The sequence below is a fragment of the Myotis nattereri genome, assembly GCF_964212035.1.
Source record: "Myotis nattereri genome assembly, chromosome: 12".
Classification (NCBI taxonomy): Eukaryota; Metazoa; Chordata; class Mammalia; order Chiroptera; family Vespertilionidae; genus Myotis; species Myotis nattereri.
This window is the reverse complement of record NC_138087.1, coordinates 21,433,131-21,455,723: the sequence shown is the minus strand read 5'-3', so window position 1 is coordinate 21,455,723 and position 22,593 is coordinate 21,433,131. Positions and strand designations below refer to the sequence as shown.

The window sequence follows — 22,593 nt, the reverse complement described above, 5'->3', positions numbered from 1 at the left end:
TTCCCCAAAACGCACCAATTTGCAAAAAGCAGCCTTTCCCCAAAAAGGCACCCTTTTTCAAAACACAACCTATTCCCAAAAGGAACCCTTTTTCAAAGCGCAGCCTATCCCCAAAACGAATGCATTTTCACAAGGCAGCCTATCCCAAAAACGCACCCTCTTTCAAAACGCAACCTTTGTACAAAACGCACCAATTTGCAAAACGCAGCCTTTCGCCAAATCGCACCCTTTTTTAAAAAGCAGACTTTCCCCGAAACACACCCCTTTTCAAAACGCAGCCTTTCTGCAAAACGCACCCTTTTTTAAAACGCAGCCTACCCCAAAACGCACCTTTTCCCCCAAAAGGCAACCTTTTCAAAACGCAACTTTTCCCCCAAACACACCCTTTTTCAAAACTCAACCTTTGTACAAAACGCAACCATTTACAAAAGGCAGCCTTTCCCAAAACGCACCCTTTTTCAAAATGCAGCCTATCCCCAAAACGCACCCTTTCCCCAAAACAAACCTTTTTCCAAACGCAGCCTTTCCCCAAAACGAATGTTTTTTCAAAACTCAACCGATCCCCAAAACGCACCCTCTTTCAAAAGGCAATCTTTCTACAAAACGCACCCATTTGCAAAACGCAGCCTTTTGCCAAATCGCACGCTTTTTTAAAAAGCAGACTTTCCCCGAAACACACCCCTTTTCAAAATGCAGCCTTTCCGCAAAACGCACCCTTTTTTAAAACGCAGCCTACCCCAAAACGCACCTTTTCCGCCAAAAGGCAACCTTTTTCAAAACGCAACCTTTCTCCAAAACACACCCTTTTTCAAAACTCAAACTTTGTACAAATGGCCCCATTTGCAAAACGCAGCCTATCCCCAATATGCACCCTTTTTCAAAATGCAGCTTTTCCCCAAAACACACCCATTTTCAAAACGCAGAGCGCACTATAAAAGCAGCAGAAAGTCGCTTGGTAGGGCTCAGACTGCTCTGCTACTGAGACCAGACTGATGGGAAAGGAAGGCTCCCAAGACTGCTCTTCAGAAAGGCAGCATCAGAAAAGGCCGCCTGCTCCCCCCATCGCGCTTCCCAGGGCTCCCAAGAAGATGAGTTGTTGCTCATCCTGCCTGAGGTTCCCCCTGGAACTCTCAATGGCCCAGATCGCTCTGTGGCTGGCGGCAGGGGTGATGCTCTGCTGCATCCCTGCTGCTTCTCTGGAGGAGGACGCACTTTATGTCCATAGAGGAGACAACCTGAGAATCTTCAATCTTTTGACGCAACTGCAAAGGACTCCCCTTCACTTGTGCCTGGCTGACAGAAACGACTTCAGATTCCCTTGGAATAGAGGGACAATCACCCAAATGCAGAAGACACAAGGCACCTGCTTCCACCATCTGATGCTCCTGCAGATCTTCCACCTCTTCGGAGCACAGCGCAGCCTGGCTGCATGGGACCACACCCTCCTGTCTCAACTACTGTCCAGCCTTGATCACAGCCTGGAGCGCCTGGAGCAGAGGGAAGGAGACATCTGGACTTGTCCCAGTTTGGGAATTCTCGTCCGGAAGTACTTCCAAAGCATCCATACCTACCTGAGACAGAAGAGATACAGCTCCTGTGCCTGGGAGATCGTTAGAGTGGAAGTGACAGTCTGCCTTCTGGTCCTGTAGCCATCCTCAAAGGAAAGTCAACAAATGCAGAAGGACATCCTTCTGGTGACTCTCGCTCTTCACCTGCATCCTTTGCTCAGCCCCAAAGCGATCTCCATTCACATTTCTGCACCAGCGGAGAAACACCTGACATCGAAATCCAGGGGCTATTTTAAAAATACCTTGTACACCGCGAGTATACAAAATGATGTTTAGAGAGAGGCACAGGGTCTTTTTTATTAAATAAACAATTTTGTAACATAATTGTGTGTGTGTTTAATTTGGGGGAGGGTGGTGGTGGAGGAGGTGGACGCTGGTGGCTGTTTCCAAACCAACCATTCCAATAAAAATGCACCCTTTTCAAAACGCAATCTTTCTACAAAACACACCCATTGGCAAAACGCAGCCTTTCCCCAAATCACACCCTTTTGTAAAACGCAGCCTTTCCCCAAAACCCACCCTTTTTTAAAACGCAGCTTTTCCCCAAAAGGCACCCTTTTAAAAAAAGCAGCCTTTCCCCAAAAGGAACCCCTTTTCAAAACGCAATCTTTCTACAAAACGCACCCATTTGCAAAACACAGCCTTTCCCCAAATCACACCCTTTTTGAAAACGCAACCTTTGTACAAAACGCAACCATTTACAAAAGGCAGCCTTTCCCCAAAACGCACCCTTTTTCAAAACGCAGCCTTTTCCCAAAAGGCACCCTTTTTTAAAACGCAGCCTTTTCCCAAAACGAACCCCTTTTCAAAACGCAATCTTTGACAAAACGCACCGATTTGAAAAACGCAGCCTTTCCCCAAATCGCACCCTTTTTTAAAACACAGCCTTTCCCCCAAACACATCCTTTTCCAAAACACAACCTTTCCCCAAAATGCATGCTTTTTCAAATCGCAACATTTGTACAAAACGCACCAATTTACAAAAGGCAGCTTTTCCCAAAACACACCCTTTTTCAAAATGCAGCCTATCCCCAAAACGCACCCTTTCCCCAAAACGAACCTTTTTCAAAACGCAACCTTTCCCCAAAAGGCACCCTTTTTCAAAACGCAAAGTTTCCCCAAAACACAGCCTTTTTCAAAACGCAGCTTTTCCCCAAAACACACCCTTTTTCCAAACGTAGCCTATTCCCAAAACGAATGCGTTTTCAAAACTCAACAGATCCCCAAAACGCACCCTCTTTCAAAAGGCAACCTTTCTACAAAAGGCACCCATTTGCAAAACGAAGCCTATCCCCAAAACACACCCTTTTACAAAACGCAGCCTTTACCCAAAAGACACCCTTTTTTAAAACGCAGCCTTTCCCCAAAACGAACCCCTTTTCAAAACGCAATCTTTCTACAAAACGCACCGATTTGAAAAACGCAGCCTTTCCCCAAATCGCACCCTTTTTTAAAACACAGCCTTTCCCCCAAACACATCCTTTTCCAAAACGCAACCTTTCCCCAAAACGCACGCTTTTGCAAATCGCAACATTTGTACAAAACGCACCAATTTACAAAAGGCAGCCTTTCCCAAAACGCACCCTTTTTCAAAATGCAGCCTATCCCCAAAACGCACCCTTTCCCCAAAACGAACCTTTTTCAAAACTCAACCAGTCCCCAAACGCACCCTCTTTCAAAAGGCAACCTTTCTACAAAACACACCCATGTGCAAAATGAAGCCTATCCCCAAAACGCACCCTTTTACAAAACGCAGCCTTTACCCAAAATGCACCCTTTTTTAAAATGCAGCCTTTCCAGGAAACACACCCCTTTTCAAAACGCAGCCTTTCTGCAAAACGCACCCTTTTTTAAAACGCAGCCTACCCCAAAACGCAGCTTTTCCCCCAAAAGCCAACCTTTTTCAAAACGCACCCTTTCCCCAAAACGAACCTTTTTCAAAACGCAACCATTCCCCAAAAGGCACCCTTTTTCAAAACGCAAAGTTTCCCCAAAACGCACCCTTTTTCAAAACGCAGCTTTTCCCCAAAACACACCCTTTTTCCAAACGCAGCCTTTCCCCAAAACGAACCCCTTTTCAAAACGCAATCTTTCTACAAAACGCACCCATTTGCAAAACGCAGCCTTTCGCCAAATCGCACCCTTTTTTAAAACGCAGACTTTCCCCGAAACACACCCCTTTCAAACGCAGCCTTTCCGCAAAACGCACCCTTTTTAAAACGCAGCCTACCCCAAAACGCAGCTTTTCCCCCAAAAGCCAACCTTTTTCAAAACGCACCCTTTCCCCAAAACGAACCTTTTTCAAAACGCAACCATTCCCCAAAAGGCACCCTTTTTCAAAACGCAAAGTTTCCCCAAAACGCACCCTTTTTCAAAACGCAGCTTTTCCCCAAAACACACCCTTTTTCCAAACGCAGCCTTTCTTCAAAACGAACCCCTTTTCAAAACGCAATCTTTCTACAAAACGCACCCATTTGCAAAACGCAGCCTTTCGCCAAATCGCACCCTTTTTTAAAACGCACTTTCCCCGAAACACACCCCTTTCAAACGCAGCCTTTCCACAAAACGCACCCTTTTTAAAACGCAGCCTACCCCAAAAAGCACCTTTCCCCCCAAAAGGCAACCTTTTTCAAAACGCAACCTTTCCCCAATATGCACCCTTTTTAAAAACGCAGCTTTTACCCAAAACACACCCATTTTCAAAACGCAGAGCACACTATAAAAGCAGCAGAAAGTCGCTTGGTAAGGCTCAGACTGCTCTGCTACTGAGACCAGACTGATGGGAAAGGAAGGCTCCCAAGACTGCTCTTCAGAAAGGCAGCATCAGAAAAGGCCGCCTGCTCGCCCCATCGCGCTTCCCAGGGCACCCAAGAAGATGAGTTGCTGCTCATCCTGCCTGAGGTTCCCCCTGGAACTCTCAATGGCCCAGGTCCCTCTGTGGCTGGCGGCAGGGGTGATGCTCTGCTGCATCCCTGCTGCTTCTCTTGAGGAGGAAGTACTTTATGTCCATAGAGGAGACAACCTGAGAATCTTCAATCTTTTGACGCAACTGCAAAGGACGCCCCTTCACTTGTGCCTGGCTGACAGAAACAACTTCTAATTTCCTTGGAATAGAGGGACAATCACCCAAATGCAGAAGACACAAGGCACCTGCTTCCACCATCTGATGCTCCTGCAGATCTTCCACCTCTTCAGAGCACAGCGCAGCCTGGCTGCATAGGACCACGCCCTCCTGTCTCAACTACTGTCCAGCCTTGATCATAGCCTGGAGCACCTGGAGCAGAGGGAAAGACATCCGGGCTTGTCTGGAAGTACTTCCAAAGCATCCATAACCTCCTGAGACAGAAGAGATACAGCTCCTGTGCCTAGGAGGTCATTAGAGTGGAAGTGACAGTCTGCCTTCTGGTCCTGTAGCCATCCTCAAAGGAAAGTCAACAAATGCAGAAGGACATCCTTCTGGTGACTCTCGCTCTTCACCTGCATCCTTTGCTCAGCTCCAAAGCGATCTCCGCTCACATTTCTGCACCAGCGGAGAAACACCTGACATCGAAGTCCAGGGGCTATTTTAAGGATATCTTGTACACCGTGAGTTGACAAAATGATGTCTAGAGAGAGGAACAGGGTCTATTTTATTAAATAAACAATTTTATAACATAATTGTGTGTGTGTTTAATTTGGGGGAGGGTGGTGGTGGAGGAGGTGGGCGCTGGTGGCTGTTTCCAAACCAACCATTCCAATAAAAATGCACCCTTTTCCAAAACGAATTCTTTCCCCAAAACGCACCCTCTTAAAAAATGCACCCTTTTTCCAAATGCAGCCTTTGCCAAAAAGCTCCCTTTATCAAAATGGATCCTTTTTCAAAATGCAGCCCCTCCAAAATGGCAGTGTGTTCCAAAGCCTAGCCTTTCTCCAAAGGCAGCCTAACCCAAAATGAAGCCTTTCTCAACATGCAGCCAGTCTCCTACCAAAGACTTTCCCAAAACACAGCCTTTTCCGAATAACAGCTTTTCTCAAAAAGCAGCCATTCCCCAAACCCACCCTTTCCCCAAAAGGCAGCTTTAACCAAAGGAAGCCTGGCCCCATAACGCACCCCCTTTTAAAAGGCAGCCTTTCCCCTAAGCCCTGCCTTTCCCCTAAAGGCTGCTTTTCCCAAAACGCACACTCACAAAAGTCCACCTGACCGCCTGCCTGTGACTCATTTTCCCTCAGCCATGGCTGCTGAAGGGCAGTTGGTTCATTCACTAGAAAAGCAGCAGAAAGTTGCTTGGTGTGTCCTTGACCACTTTCCTCCTCTGAGATCAGCCTGATACAGAGAGAAGGCTGCCAAGTCTGCATTTCCCTAAAGGCAGTGTCTCATCTACAATATCGCCATTTCACAACGCAGCCCTTCCCAAGGGGAAGCGTGTCCCAAACCCAGCCTTTCCCAAAGTGCAGCCTTTCTCAAAACGAAGCCTTTCTCAACATGCAGCCCTGCCCCACTCCGCAGACTGTACCCAAACGCAGCCTTTTCCAAACTACAGCTTTTCTAAAACGCAACCTTTGCCCAAAACGCACCCTTTTCAAAATGCAGCCCCTCCAAAATGGCATTGCGTCCCAAAGCCCAGCCTTTCTCCAAAGACAGCCTATCCCCATGATAGCCTTATCCAAAAGGCAAACTTTCCCCAAATGCAGCCCTTCCCAAATCGCAGGCTTTCCTCCCAAGCTGCCTTTCCCAAAACGCACCCTTTTAGAAAATGCAGCCCTTCGCAAGTGGCAGCGTCTTCCAACCCCAGCCTTTCCCAAAGTGCAGCCTTTCTCAAAACGAAGCCTTTCTCAACATGCAGCCCTGCCCCACTCCGCAGACTGTACCCAAACGCAGCCTTTTCCAAACTACAGCTTTTCTCAAAAAGCAGGCTTTCCCCCAAACACACCCTTTGTACAATGCAGCCTTTCCCCCAAACGCACCCTCTTTCAAAACACAGCCTTTGCCCAAAACGCACCTTTTTCAAATTGCACCCTTTTTCAAAACGCAGCCTTTCCCCAAAAGACATCCTTCTTCTAAAAGCAGCCTTTCTCTAAACACACCTGTTCTTCTATGGCAGTCTCCTCCTCAAAACAGCCCTTGCCAAATGGCAGCCTGTCCACAAACCCAGCCTTTCCCCAAAAACTGCCTTTACCAAATGCGCCCTTTCCCTAAACGCAGCCCTTCACAAAACACAGCCTGTCCCCAAAAGCAGCCTTTCCCAAAACGCAGAAAAGGCCTCCTGCCAGCTCCTTGTGCCTAGGTTCAGCGCCTCTCACAAAACGCACCCTCTGCCAAACACACCCATTCCCCAGGCGCAGACTTTCCCAAGAGGATACTCCCCTTACAGTGTTTCCCAAAGTGCAGCCTTTCCCCAAAGGCAGGCAGACGTTTGCAAAACGCAGCTGATTCCAATTTGGAGCCTGGCCCAAACGCAGCTTTTCTTAAAAATGCAGCCCATTCCCCATCTTAGCCTTTTCCCAAAAGCAGCCCTTCCCAAATGGCAGCCTGTCCCAAACCCAGATTTTTTCCCCAAACGCAGCCTTTCTCAACATGCAGCCCTTCCCAGACTGCAGACTTTACCAAAACACAGTCCTTTTCCAAGCACCCGTCCTCAAAATGCAGTCCTTCGCAGATCGCAGCAGCCTGTCCCAAAACCCAGTCTTTCCCCAAAGGCAGCCTTTACCAAAATGCACCCTTTTTTCAAAACGCAGCCCTTCGCAAAACGCAGCCCTTCCCAAAACGCAGCCTTTCCAAAACACAGCCCTTCTCCAAACGCAGCCTTTCCCCAAATAAGGTCCTTGCAAAAACCCGGCACTTTGAAAATCCAGCCTTTCCCCCAAAGTTGCCTTTACCAAAGCGCACCCCTTTTTCAAAAGGTAGTCCTTCCCAAACACAGCCTGTGCCCAAAAGGAGCCTCTACCCCAAAAGTCTTCTTTACCAAAACGCACCGATATTCAAATTCAAGCACCCTTTCTCACAATGCAGAGCGCACTATAAAAGCAGCAGAAAGTCGCTTGGTAGGGCTCAGACTGCTCTGCTACTGAGACCAGACTGATGGGAAAGGAAGGCTCCCAAGACTGCTCTTCAGAAAGGCAGCATCAGAAAAGGCCACCTGCTCCCTCTTGCGGCCAGCCAGAGAATCGCGCTTCCCAGGGCTCCCAAGAAGATGAGTTGCTGCTCATCCTGCCTGAGGTTCCCCCTGGAACTCTCAATGGCCCAGATCGCTCTGTGGCTGGCGGCAGGGGTGATGCTCTGCTGCATCCCTGCTGCTTCTCTGGAGGAGGACGCACTTTATGTCCATAGAGGAGACAACCTGAGAATCTTCAATCTTTTGACGCAACTGCAAAGGACTCCCCTTCACTTGTGCCTGGCTGACAGAAACGACTTCAGATTCCCTTGGAATAGAGGGACAATCACCCAAATGCAGAAGACACAAGGCACCTGCTTCCACCATCTGATGCTCCTGCAGATCTTCCACCTCTTCGGAGCACAGCGCAGCCTGGCTGCATGGGACCACACCCTCCTGTCTCACCTACTGTCCAGCCTTGATCACAGCCTGGAGCGCCTGGAGCAGAGGGAAGGAGACATCCGGACTTGTCTCAGTTTGGGAATTCTCGTCCGGAAGTACTTCCAAAGCATCCATACCTACCTGAGACAGAAGAGATACAGCTCCTGTGCCTGGGAGATCGTTAGAGTGGAAGTGACAGTCCGCCTTCTGGTCCTGTAGCCACCCTCAAAGGAAAGTCAACAAATGCAGAAGGACATCCTTCTGGTGACTCTCGCTCTTCACCTGCATCCTTTGCTCAGCCCCAAAGCGATCTCCGCTCACATTTCTGCACCAGCGGAGAAACACCTGACATCGAAATCCAGGGGCTATTTTAAAAATACCTTGTACACCGCGAGTGGACAAAATGATGTTTAGAGAGAGGCACATGATCTATTTTCTTAAATAAACAATTTTATGACATAATCGTTTGTGTTTTTAATTTGGGGGTAGGGTGGTGGTGGAGTAGGTAGGGGCTGGTGGCTGTTTCCAAACCGAACATTCCAATTTTTTATTAATGGAAAGGTTCTTCAGGATTCTGTTTTGTTAAAGACATTTGCCAGTTAAGGTCACGCTGGCTCTTGTAACTGATCCACAGAAAACTATCCAGACCGTGGTCATTATAGAACTTTACTGTTCATCCGTCTAAGAGCACAAGGCAAGCTCTCCTGGTCAGAGGGCTCTTCTGTTTGGCTCTCCTGAACGGGGACCGATGGTGATGGGCGCCTTCTCCTTGGATGCTGTGCCATATTCAACATGTGTGACCAGATTTCCCTGGGAGCTGCAGTCCGCTCCACACAGGTGCACAGCGGGAGGCAGGCTTTCTCTAAATGTATCTTTTATTCTCTCACAGCCCTTTCCTCAACGCAGCCCTTCCCAAATGGCAGCCTGTGTCCAAACCCCAGCCTTTCCACAAAGGCAGCTTTCCCCCAAAAGAAGCCTTTCTCAACCTGCAGCCCTTCCCATCACACAGACTTGACCAAAACACAGCCTTTCCCAAACTACAGCTTTTCTCAAAACGCACCCTTGCCCCCCACCCCGAAGAAGCACTTCCCAAAATGCACCCTTTTTCAAAATGCAGCCCCTCCAAAATGGCAGTGTGTCCCAAAGCCCAGCCTTTCTCCAAAGGCAGCCTAACCCAAAAGGATGCCTTTCTCAACATGCAGCCATTCTCCTACCAAAGACTTTTCCAAAACGCAGCCTTTTCCAAATTACAGCTTTTCTCAAAACGCAGCCATCCCTCAAAGCCCAGCCTTTCCCCTAAAGGCAGCTTTTCCCAAAACTCACACTCACAGAAGTCCACCTGATCACCTGCCTGTGACTCATTCTCCCTCAGCCATGGCTGCTGAGGGGCCCCTGGTTCATTCACTAGAAAAGCAGCAGAAAGTTGCTTGGTGTGTCCTTGACCACTTTCCTCCTCTGAGATCAGCCTGATACAGAGAGAAGGCTGCCAAGTGCATTTCCCCAAAGGCAGTGTCTCCCCTACAATATCGCCATTTCACAACGCAGCCCTTTCCAAAGCGCAGCCTTTTCCAAAACGCAGTCTTTCCCCCAAAGCGGCCTTTCCCAAAACACACCCTTTTCCAAAATGCAGCCCTTTCCAATGGGAAGTGTGTCCCAAACCCAGCCTTTTCCAAACTACAGCTTTTCTCAAAGCGCAGCCTTTTCTAAAACGCAACCTTTGCCCAAAAAGCACTCTTTTTCAAAACGCAGCCCCTCCAAAATGGCATTGTGTCCCAAAGCCCAGCCTTTCTCCAAAGGCAGCCTATCCCCATGATAGCTTTTTCCAAAAGGCAAACTTTCCCCAAATGCAGCCTTTCCCAAAACGCAGCCTCAGAAAAGTCCCCCTGACCACTTTCCTGTGACTCCTTCTTCCTGAACCATTGCTGCTGAATGTGAAACAGGAAATTTAGGGGTAAAATACTATAGGTTTAGGAAATTTTAAAATTTTTGGAAATTAAAGGGACCGTGTTGGAAGCAGAGGGCTGCAGAGCAGCAGAAGGTATATTTCCATATGATAGGAAAGCTGAAAAGCTGCAACAGGTACATTTCCATAGAATGAGGGAGCTGGGAACAGCAAAAGTCTATATTTACAAAATAAAAAGAAGGAAGCCCTTCATCCAGAAGGAGACGAAAGCCCAAAGGGAATAGGAAGACAATAAGGAAGGGGGGGACCTCACATGTCCCTGTGAGGTTCAATGTTTGAGCCCAGGAGTTACTATAGTAACCAGTCTAAGGGAATAGTGACCAATCAGAGGGGATATCAAGGCACCAGGATCTGCAGCCTTTATAAGCCTTAGGGAAAGGGAACTCAGTGGGACCTTTTCCTCTCCACACCTGGAGTCTGTACTTGTGCTTTAAGAAATCTCCACCTTTTCTATACCACCTTTGGTCCGTGGATTCATTCTTGTGGATTCATTCTTCTATTCTGGCGGACAAAGAATCCGGGTTCCAGTCCAAAAATTCCATTTCAAATGAAAGTTGGTTCATTCACTAGAAAAGCAGCAGAACGTTGCTTGGTGTGTCCTTGACCCTTTCCTACTCTGAGATCAGCCTGATACAGAGAGAAGGCTGCCAAGTGCATTTCCCTAAAAGCAGTGTCTCCCCTATAATTTAGCCATTTCATAACGCAGCCCTTTCCAAAGTGCAGCCTTTCCCAAAACGCACCCTTTTGCAAGCACCTGCAGCAGAGAAAAGAGGAAAATGGGGCTTGTCCCAATTTGGGAATTCTCGTCCGGAAGTACTTCCAAAGCATCCAAATTTCTCTGGGAACTCCAGTCTATTCTAACCAGTTGTAGAAGGAAATTGAGGTAGATCACATGGAGTATTTTTAAGGCCAGGAGTGCACAAGGCAATATCACTTATGCTCCATTAGTTGGTCTGCACCTCTTCTCTGGTGATGCACTTAAGTGCAAAAAAATTGAGAAATTGACTCTAATCTGCTAATCAATGGAACAGGGCATAACTTTATTGAATAAAACTACTCTTTATCTTTACCCTATTTGCACTAAAGATTTTTTGGTGAAAAAAAAAATAACCAATATTCTTGTTAATCAAGATCAAGAAGAACACTGCAAGTGATTGCAGAAATTAAGACCTGGGGAGAAGGCATAGGTGTCGATGGTTGGAGTTCCCAGCATCATTGACCTTTTGAAAGGAGCATTCAGGTTGATTCCCAGGAGTAAGACGAAAGTTGGAAAATGGCCACATATGTTTAGTTGAGGTCTCAAGGCACATGGCAAATTCCAAGTTGTTTCTTCACCATCTGAGGCAAATAAGTATGAGTGGGCAACACCTTGCAGGTTCTTAAGGGAAATAATAACGAATGGGTCTTCCTTTATGACCAGGCCCAGGATTCTCATCCTGATATTTTAAATACTGAAAATATATATTGGAGAAAATATCCCACAACCAAATGAGCTATTTTTTAAAATAGCAGCTCACACCAGATTCAATCATAATTTCCCTTGTAGAACCATGAAGTATTTACAAAATAACTTTAGCTCTATTGTGCTCTCCTAGACATGAGTTACATGAACATAGATATGAGTTATATGTTGATATTATTCTTTCTCATATTATTACCATGATTATCCTTTCCATGAATATTGACTGAGCTCCTGATATGATAGGGACTGGACTAGATAGGAAACAAGGTTGGCTAAAGTGATTTCTTTCTCCTTGGGCATTTCACCGAATCTGGGCGATCTTTTAGGAGGAAATAGTTCCTGTCATAGCTTAGTTCATTTGGGCTACTTTAACAAAAGAGCAAAGACTGAGCAGCTTGTAAAAACAGAACTCTTTTTTTTTTTCTTAGAGAGAGGAGTGGAGAGGGATAGTTAGAAACATCGATCAGCTGCCTCTTGCACGCCCCCTACTGGGGATGTGCCCGCAACCAAGGTACATGCCCTTGACCGGAATCGAACCTGGGACCCTTGAGTCCGCAGGCCGACGCTCTATCCACTGAGCCAAACCGGTTAGGGCAAAAAACAGAACTCTTTTGCTCACAGTTGTAGAGGCTGAAATTCACATCAGGTGTCAGCATGGTTAGTTTCTGATGAGAGCCTGCATCTGGTCGCACACCTCTGACTTCCCCCTTTATCCTCCCACGGCAGAAGTCTGAGGGACCCATCACAGGCCTCTTCTATGAGGGCACTAACTCCATTCATGAGGTTCTCCACATTCATGCTCTAAGTATTTCCAAAAGGCCCCACCACATTATACCACCACTTTGGGGGTTAAGACTTTAACATACGAATTTCATGGGGACACAAACTTTCAGACTATAGCAGGTCCTAAGCTTTAAGCCTATGTACCTGACATCTAGAAGAGAGAATATAGCCATGCTTAGAAAATATAGAAGGATGAGCAGGTTTGGAGTTAAATAAAAGCAGACAAAAGACTCGGGACCTAAACTATTGCTTTGTGGCCCAAAGAAATGCTCTAATTATTGCATGCCAAATGTTAGAATTCAAAGTAAAATGGAATCCCTACCCCACAGAAATATATGGAGAAAACAGGAAGCAAACGATCACTCATCATTCTTTGTGAGGGGGTTGCCAAAGAATCTCAGCATAAAGGTAGGTAATTGCCACTTCAGGGAAGATGCACCAGAAAGTCATGTGGTCCATTGTCTCATTGCTATGAGCTGATGAATCAGAGAGAGCTCGAGTTTAGGTTTGTGGCTCTGTATCTGACACCGGGACAGTTGTTTTTCTAGTGACAAAGTGGAGAGCCAATTAGAGATGACAGCATACATGTGAGTTTACTATAATGCTAGGCTAGTGGTTAGCAAACTGCGGCCCCTTGAGAGTGGCTCTTTCACAAAATACCACGTGCGGGCGTGCACGTAGAGTGTGATTGAAACTTCGTGGCCACACTGAAGGGGCCAAAGAGCCGCATGTGGCTCGCGAGCCGCGGTTTGCCGACCATGGCGCTAGGCAAAGGCTGAAAATTACGCTGCTGCTCTTGCACCTTGAATGTCCCAAGTCCTGTTCTCTGGTATCTTTGAATTTTGTGGGGGGGAAAACATAAAAGAACAATAATTAAAATGAATATCAGTGATGTTACATGCTATATTGAGGAGAAGGAAAAGCAAATGAATTCTCTCACCAGCCGCTAGAGTGAAGAATGCCAGGAAAGACAATGTAAAGCAGTAGATATGCTCTACAGTTGCTTGGTTGACATCCAAATGCAAATGTCCATTGTCAGTTGGGTATGTGAGTTTGCAATTTACTAGGAATTCAATGGGTGGAGTTACATGTGTGGCCACTGTAAGCCAGGAGCGTAGGTGGTCATGTGGGGAGGCAGTGTGGAGTGAGTAAGAGGCTTCAACTTGATTCTGAGGCCCTTCCATGTTTAATGGGGAGGAAGAGAAGAGCTACAAAGCAAACAGAGGTATGTTGGCCACACATTAGCAGGCTAACAAGAGTGAAAAGGGATGAGAGTGTATTTAAGAAAATAAATGTGCTTCGAAGAACACCAGTCCATTTATGGAAAGCTTGGATTGAAACTACGCACTACATCATGAAAATAAGTGGCATTGGGGACCTTGATGGTTGGTGGAGTTAACAAGCAGTCTCATTAAAGTAGCTGGAAGCGTAAGTAAGAGAAGAGATGTTAGTGACTCTGAAGTGGAGAAGGAGATGGTGTGGGATCTGGGAAAGAATGTGAGTTACTTTTACTCAGAAGAGTTTTTCCTTTTAGGCAGTATACTAGAGGCCCAGTGCACGACATTCATGCAGGGGGGGTCCCTCAGCTTGGCCTGCATCCTCTCACAGTCTGGGAGCCCTCAGGGGATGTTCCTCGGGGGATGTTTGCCTGCTGGCTTAGGCTCACTCCCCAAGGGACAGGCAGACATCACTCAAGGGGTCCTTAACACTGCCGTGGAGGTGGGAGAGGCTCCAACCACCTCCATTGCACTCACCAGCCATGAGCCTGGCTTCTGGCTGAGCAGCACTCCCCCTGTGGGAGCACTGACCACCAGGGGCAGCTCCTGCATTGAGTGTCTGCCCCCTGGTGGTCAGTGCATGTCATAGTGACCGGTTGTTCTGCACTTTGGTCGATTTACATATTAGCCTTTTATTATATAGGATATTTGTAATAAATGATTTCATGTAATCAATGTACTAGTAAATCATATTAATGTATTTTAGATTGTATTTAAATCACTTCTTTATTATCTACAAGGATAATTTATCATGTCTTAGTAATACTACTTTGCATATAATACTACTTTACTCTAGCAGCTGGTAAGAGAATTCATTTGTTAATTTGTTAGTCAGGAATAGATAACTAATTCAGTTCCTCATCAAAGTAACGACTGCTAATAATATAATGATTCCAGGAATTATTAATTAAGTTACTAATTGACTTCATTGTGACACTGTTGGCTACAGCAGCTTTTTAACACATTGCATTTTCTGGTAGAGCTGGATAAGGTAAGGGTTTCTTAATATGCTCAGTAATTTTTCCTAATGTTATGAATATTTCCTAATGTTATGAATACTTAAGGTAAAACAATAATGGTCAAAATTGGCTGATAACAGCCCTAGTTGGTTTGGCTCAGTGGATAGAGAGTTGGCCTGTGGACCAAAGGGCCCCAAGTTTAACTCCAGTCAAGTGCACACACCTCAGTTGCAGGCACCTCCCTGGCCTGGGCCCCCACTGGTGGGGGTACGTGCAGTAGGCAAGGCTCTCTCACATCAGTAATTCTCTCTGTCTTTGATGTGTTCCTCTCACATTAATATCACATCAATATTTCTCTCTGCCTTTCCCTCTCTCTTCCACTCTCTCTAAAAATCAATGGAAAAATATCCTTGGGTGAGGATTTAAAAATTTTTTTTTAAATTAGCTGAAAACAGAAAATAAACAATGGAAATCCACAGAGCAAAACAAGTTGTGTATAATTCAGGAGTATAAACAGATTGAGGAGAACCAAGATGGCGGCATAGGTTAACGCCGGAGTTTGCTGCTTTGAACAACTACTTCAAAAGTGAAACTAAAAGACAGAGGGACATCACCCAGAACCACTGGAACGCTGGCTGAGTGGAAGTCCTACAACTAGGAGTAAAGAGAAACGCACACGGACACTCAGAGGAGGCGCAGTGCTGAAGTCAAATTCTGAGGTGCGGAGTGCGCGCGCGGAGCGGGCTGGCGGCGGAGGGTGCGGTTGGCGTTTTCAATCCGGAGGGAGTCGCAGACTCTGAGCTCCAGATCCGGGCGAGTCTTTAGGGACCCAGACTCAAACGGGAGAAGCGGGACTGCCTGGCTTTGGTCAGAGCGAGTGCAGCTTTCCCTCCGAGCTTTGCAGCCATTGCTGGGACTCAGAGAGGCAGAGCCCCTGGGGACAGGACTGAGAGCGGCCATAACTGCTCTCTCTGGCCCACCCTGTTGATCCTGTGCGACCAGCCCCGCCCAAGCCCTGCGCAGAGGCATTTGCCGGATAGCCTCAGGCAAACGCCAGATTAGCACCTCCCTAGAGGACAGAAGTTCTCTCACTGCTGACACAGCTGATTCTCATAGCCACTTGGCCTGGAGGGCAAACCCTCCCTGGAATTAGCTACAAGACTGCACACAAAGGCCACTAGGGGGTGCACCAAGGAAGCATAACAAAATGCAGAGACAAAGAAACAGGACAAAATTGTCAATGGAAGATCTAGAGTTCAGAACCACACTTTTAAGGTCTCTCAAGAACTGTTTAGAAGCCGCCGATAAACTTAATGAGATCTACAAGAAAACTAATGAGACCCTCGATGTTATATTGGGGAACCAACTAGAAATTAAGCATACACTGACTGAAATAAAGAATATTATACAAACTCCCGGCAGCAGAACAGAGGAGCGCAAGAATCAAGTCAATGATTTGAAATGCGAGGAAGCAAAAAACACCCAACCGGAAAAGCAAAATGAAAAAAGAATCCAAAAATGCGAGGATAGTGTAAGGAGCCTCTGGGACAGCTTCAAGCGTACCAACATCAGAATTATAGGGGTGCCAGAAGATGAGAGAGAGCAAGATATTGAAAACCTATTTGAAGAAATAATGACAGAAAACTTCCCTCACCTGGTGAAAGAAATGGACTTACAGGTCCAAGAAGCGCGGAGAACCCCAAACAAAAGGAATCCAAAGAGGACCACACCAAGACACATCATAATTAAAATGCCAAGAGCAAAAGACAAAGAGAGAATCTTAAAAACAGCAAGAGAAAGAAACTCAGTTACCTACAAGGGAATACCCATACGACTGTCAGCTGATTTCTCAACAGAAACTTTGCAGGCCAGAAGGGAGTGGAAAGAAATATTCAAAGTGATGAACACCAAGAACCTACAACCAAGATTACTTTATCCAGCAAAGCTATCATTCAGAATTGAAGGTCAGATAAAGAGCTTCACAGATAAGGAAAAGCTAAAGGAGTTCATCACCACCAAACCAGGATTATATGAAATGCTGAAAGGTATCCTTTAAGAAGAGGAAGAGGAAGAAAAAGGTAAAGATACAAATTATGAACAACAAATATGCATCTATCAACAAGTGAATCTAAGAATCAAGTGAATAAATAATCTGATGAACAGAATGAACTGTTGATTATAATAGAATCAGGGACATAGAAAGGGAATGGACTGACTATTCTTGGGGGGGAAAGGGGTGTGGGAGATGCGGGAAGAGACTGGACAAAAATCGTGCACCTATGGATGAGGACAGTGGGTGGGGAGTGAGGGCGGAGGGTGGGGCGGGAACTGGGAGGAGGGGAGTTATGGGGGGGAAAAAAGAGGAACAAATGTAATAATCTGAACAATAAAGATTTAATTAAAAAAAAAAAATAAAAAAATGGAAGAGAAAAAAAAAAACAAAAAAAAAAAAAAAAAAAAAAAAAAAAAAAAACAGATTGAGCAATTATAGCAGAAATCCAGAATACAAAACAAAAAAAAAGTGTACCCAAAACCCATGATATAGAATTTTTGGTTGAAATTCCATTCTGCTTGAACATTTGTGTGATGTTGAGCAACCCACTTTATCTTCCCAAGCCCCAGTTTTCCCATACATTATCAAACAAGTTCAAGACATTTACATTTTTTGTGACTATTAAATGAACTTACTCATTTTAAGGCACTTAGCATCAGATCTTCCGTAGAAAAGAAACTTAAAATAGGGTAGGTATTTTCCTGTTTTTCTTCAGACAGCTCTATGTGAGGATATTATTTCTCTCTCTCTAAAACACCTTAGGACCTGTGTCAGCTCAGTAACTGACCCACAAAGGAGGCTGCTGAAAAACGGAATTCTGTCGTGAATTCTAGAAAAGGCTGAAAAACTGCTGTTCATTTAAAAGAGGTGTCTTATTTTTTTCAGGGATGAAATGGTGTGTATTAATTTCTGAGACAGGGGAGTAAATGCCTGGATGAAGGAGAGAAGAACATGAGGTTTAATGATTCTGGCTGCTGGCACCAGCCTTCCTTCCCTCCCTCCCGGCATTCCAGAACACATGCCCACATACCACTAGTGTCCTTCCTCTCCAGGCAGAAATCCCCACAGCACCCTGTCATCCGCTCTCGTGACCTCTCCACCCAATCACACCACTGCTTCCCCGTCCCTGTGGTTGCAGCTGCAAGGTTTCCCTACAGAGCAGAACGTCACAAGTTGAAAGTGAAGGTAGCCTAACATTTCAAGGTTTTGCAGAAACATCTGCAAGAGGCTTTCGTCAGTGTCCATTGCATATGATGTAAGTGTACCTGTAGCTAAACAGAAACAGAAAGCAAGATCCAGGGTGTCCGTGGGAAAATTATACCCCTCTCAGGAAGACAGCCCCCTGGTGGACACATGCTACAGGGCAGCCTCCCAGAGGAGGGTGGGCTTCTGCTATAGACAGAGAGCCTCCACTTCCTGGGGAAGTTAGAAATTTGTTTACATTTTGAAATAACCAACAATTTCTTTTGTAAATTAGCTATTTCTTATGACCTTATACTGCTACTCCTAGTCTCCTCTCTTTCAAAAATCTAATCTTACTGTCATTTCTTTTTTTTCCATCAAGATATTTTTAAGGCCTTTGGTATGAGAGGAGATTTGACATTGATTTCTTCTTAGATTGCTAGCTAGTCATCCTAGAACCATTTATTGAAAAGTTCTTACCACCATGTTAATATCAGATATATCCTGTATCGTACGTAACTCTAATTAATACAGATAATACAATTTCAGAGATTTTGTGCTGTTACCATTTGTTTACCTAAGTTCTCCCTTTATCACATTGTTTCTACTATCTCCCTGCAAGTTCTAGATGAGACCGATCTGCCAAGCATTCTTCTGTTGTTTACCATTATTTGTATTCTTAACATTTGGTTAAATTGATATTTCATCTATAATGTAGACAGCATCAACTTCATGGAAGTCACTGGCTCTTTGGGATGCGTAGACAACAAAACTGTAATGAGTGTAATAACCTGGGACAATTCCTTCATAAGACGGAAGCATGAAACTGAGTCAAAAAATTTATCTTCCACATAATTTTTTAGGAAGAAAATGTTTCTCAAAAGATTTTACCGTTCACCTGTTGTATTTCCAAGATGAAAATATTTTAAATATGAGACTCTTCCTTAAGCCCGACTTTCTTTGTATGACTTTGCAAAGCAGCATCAGCATTTCCCAGAGAAGTATCTTGACCTTTGGCCCATGACTAGTTTCCTCACATCAGTTATGACATGCACACATCCGTAAGAAGAAACTGTGAGTTACTAAAACCCATCTGACAATATTGTGCACGTAGAATAGTGAGGTATTGAGGCTGAGGAAGTTAGTCAGGAAATGCATGTGAATTGCTCAGAGGCAGGGATCTCTCAAATCTCTGCCTCAGGTCACAGACACAATCTTCAGATTGTTTCTCTCCAATTGATGGCTTAAAGGGCTCTAATTGACATGCCAAACCCAGCATGTGGGGGGCCAGGTAGGCACAGGACTACAAAGGACATTATTCTTTTATTCACCTGGCTCTGTCTTTGTGATGGCCTAACAACTTTCAAATATGATGACCTCTTTAACTCTTTGGTTGATTTTATTTTCACTGTAACTACATTTTTTGTCATTTTTCATTACACTTTTGGGATGCAAATGTTTAATGATTTGGTTCCTTCCTGTCACCTTGCCCTGAAAATCTCTGTAGTCACTGCCTGTTTCATAACCCAGAGTTTTGGAGTTTTTTGAAAGGAGGAAGTGAAACTGTCATTATTTGCAGATGACATTATATTGTACATAGGAAACCCTACAGACTCCACAAAAAAGTGCTAGATTTAATAAATGAATTTGGCAAAGTAGCAGGATACAAAATCAACATTGAGGGATGTGCTGTGAGGGATCAGGGTGCAGCACCAGCTGGAAGCAGCAGAGGACTTCCAGGGTCAAATGCCAGAGTAAAGGTGGCCAAGGCTCCACCCTCCCTGCCAGCTGCTTCCTGGGCTGCAGCTGTCCAGACCCCTGATGTCCAGTCTCACACGGAAATGCAGTAAAGGCCTGGAGCCAGGTCCACACATGACTTGGGACACAATCTAGGAGCTCATTGTGCCTCTGTTTAGGCAGTTCCCACTCTGATCCCACTAGGAGGAGGCTGCATCAGTGCAGGACTCACATCTGCTCAAAGATAGACAGAGCACACCTAGGAACAGGAAGGAGATGAAAGTCAGCAGGGGCTGGAGAACTGGGCAGAACAGAGACAGGTAAAGCCTGGACTGGAACAGGCAGGCCCTCAGGAGGGGAACAATGGGAAGCGTCTACACTGAGTCACCTGTTTCTGCAGATCCTTCTGGTTCAGAGGGGGAGTAGATGGATGTGGATGCTGAGAGCAGAACTCTCCCACAGAGATGTGGCCAACAGCAGTGCCCCCAGCACAGGGGACACCCCCACAGCAGCCTGCTGGGAATTGGAGGGACCACGGTTACTCCAGTGCCAGCGACAAACTTGTTTCAATTGCCAGAAAAGTCTACTCTTTAAAACTATTTAAAAGGAATGTTGTCTGCTTTTCCTTAGAACTTAAAATCAATCAGTTCCGTAGACTCAGACCACACTGGTGATGTCATACAGAACAATAGACAGCAATCCACTGGCATTTGAAGTGGAACTTGGAATCCGTTACCACCCCACCCTCACTGCTCAGTGCTATCATGCCATGGCCACTCTTTGGTTCATAAATCCCATGTCCTTTACTATCCTTCTCTCCTTTAAACAGGCCCTTCCAGACCAGCCAGTGTCTCAAGCTCCTTAAGGTTTTGACCTTGGATTCGTGGTACCTTCCTAATAATTCTTATCGCTCCAGATTGATACTGCATAATAATGGTATAAACAAGTTTAATACAAATAGGATTACTGAGAAGGTTGAAGTAATCATCTTAAAGATTTTAGAGCAGTGGTTGGTCCATAGTTAGCATGTAATAGCAGTTTGTGTTATCATTTAAAATATCAATATAATTATTATTTCAATTAAGGGCAGACTCTTTTAGGATCATCCAATTCCATTTCTCTCAAATCCAGATTACTCAAGGCCATCTTCTCCATAGCTGAGTGGATTTATTGACTACATTGAGCACTCAGACCAGGGTTAATATTCACTATGCAGCCAGGGAGGAGTCCTGTTCCGGCAGTGCGGGTCGTGGCCGCCAGTCTTTTGAGAGTCTGTTGCTGTGACTTCCCTTCTGACCTCAGAGCTGATCCCATGTGGATGAAATGACGTGGCTGGTCAGTGACCCAGGAGGTCCTCTTCTTTGAGCCTCTGGGAGAGACAGGCCATCCTTGCCTTGGGGTAACTCAGTGTGGCTTCCATCCTCACCTCTGCCACAGATCCAGGTGCCTACATGGCTACAGTCAAATCTGCCATCTTACACTTTGTCCTCTTGTCAAAAGAAGTCACTTCCTTTCTTTCACATTTATGACATGCAGAATTATATTTGTTTCATTTTTGCCCACAAACAACTGTCAATTTTGCTTTCAGGGAAAGTTGAAATGAGAAATAAAAAATCTGAAGTCATGATAATTATAGAGCAAAATGGTGAAGTCCCTTTGTCTTTCTTTACTTCCCGTTGTTTGTATTGACCACACAGTGAAGTAGAAAGTAATGTCTGATGGCCCGGCTGGACAGGCTCAGTGGTTGAGCGTCAACCTATGAACCAGCAAGTCACGGTTTGATTCCCGGTCAGGGCACATGCCTGGGTTGTGGGCTTGATGCCCAGTAGGGGGCATGCAGGAGGCAGCCCATCAATGATTCTCTCTCATTATTCATGTTTCTGTCTCTCTCTCTAACTTACCCTTCCTCTCTAAAATCAATACAAATGTGGACGAAAGGGGCCACACGCTGACCTGACAAGCTCAGGGAAGGCCTGCGTGGCAGCCTAGCAGACTCAGAGACCTAAAATAACCACAAAGGATGGTCTGAAATTAAACTTCAACTAAAAGCAATTATGGTGGGCAGTTATGTCCTAGGCCAGTATCTTCACTGACAAGATCAACTTTGATCCTTACTGAGCCCATTTGCCTTTTTGCCTCTAAGATAACATACTCTTGAAGTGTCTGGGTAACTTGTAACTTCCCTTTTTTTGGAGACCCTGGAGCACAACCAAATGTTCTGGGCGCCAGGGCAGATACTACAAATTCCTTCATTATCATGTTAATTGATCCTGCACCCACCTAAGTATGTGTCCATCATTTTACTTTTTATCCTATCCTAGAGGTCCCCCCCCCCCCTGCTTCGCTTAATCCCACCTCCTTAAATCTGTCACCAATAAATTTCATGTAACCCACCTATGTCCCTCCTTTGATTGCAATGTATAAATACAATTGTAACCCTGCCATTCTTCGGAGCACTATCTCAGTTCGTTGAGGTTCTGCTTCCCGGCATATGTTGACAGTTTGGCTCAAATAAACTCACAAAAATTCTTTACAGGTTTCAATGTTTTTTTTACATTAACACAAATATATTTTTAAAATGTAATTAAAAAGTAATATATATATTATTTAAAAAGTAATGCCAGAGGAGCAAGACAGACTATGCCCAGGAAACCACTGTAATGACTATGTTGTTATTTACATTTAAAGTGAAGCATCAGGAATAATTAAGGAAAGAAGGCTGTTTCTCCCTGACTTAGTCGCCTCAGCCTCACTGCCCTGCACCCTGAGCATGAGACAGAGAGGGGGGAACAGAGAAGCCCAAGAGAAACGCACAGACTGAATGAACCGCTGAACTTCACCAGCTTCTGTTCTACAAGTTTCTCTTGAGAGATGTCATCATTGAATCTCCGTGCCCACCTCAGAAATTTTGAGCACAATGTGTTCCATAATTTAAGTAGAGACTTGAACCGTAAAAGCTGCACTATTAAATATAAAAGGAAACCAGACCACCAACTTCCACTAGACACAAAAATAAACTCAAAATGGATAAAAGACTTAAATGAAAGAAATGATACCAAAAAATCCTAGAAGAAACCATAGGCAGCAAAACTGCAGA

General features: G+C 45.3%; 2 protein-coding genes and 1 pseudogene across 3 annotated transcripts; all 3 read left to right on the top strand.

Moving 5' to 3' along the window:
- Positions 1 to 1,133: 1,133 nt before the first annotated feature.
- On the top strand, positions 1,134 to 1,649 carry LOC308528282 (interferon alpha-2-like; the record flags this gene model as incomplete). Its single annotated transcript, XM_081103853.1, has 1 exon — positions 1,134 to 1,649. The coding sequence occupies one exon, from the start codon at positions 1,134 to 1,136 to the stop codon at positions 1,647 to 1,649; it is 516 nt and encodes a 171-aa protein (XP_080959979.1).
- Positions 1,650 to 4,488: 2,839 nt separating this feature from the next.
- Positions 4,489 to 4,982, top strand: LOC308528261 (interferon alpha-2-like; annotated as a pseudogene). Its single transcript has one exon. The product of its transcript is annotated as an interferon alpha-2-like (transcript).
- A 2,801-nt stretch (positions 4,983 to 7,783) lies between these two features.
- On the top strand, positions 7,784 to 8,299 carry LOC308528240 (interferon tau-like; the record flags this gene model as incomplete). Its single annotated transcript, XM_081103801.1, has 1 exon — positions 7,784 to 8,299. The coding sequence occupies one exon, from the start codon at positions 7,784 to 7,786 to the stop codon at positions 8,297 to 8,299; it is 516 nt and encodes a 171-aa protein (XP_080959927.1).
- Positions 8,300 to 22,593: the final 14,294 nt, after the last annotated feature.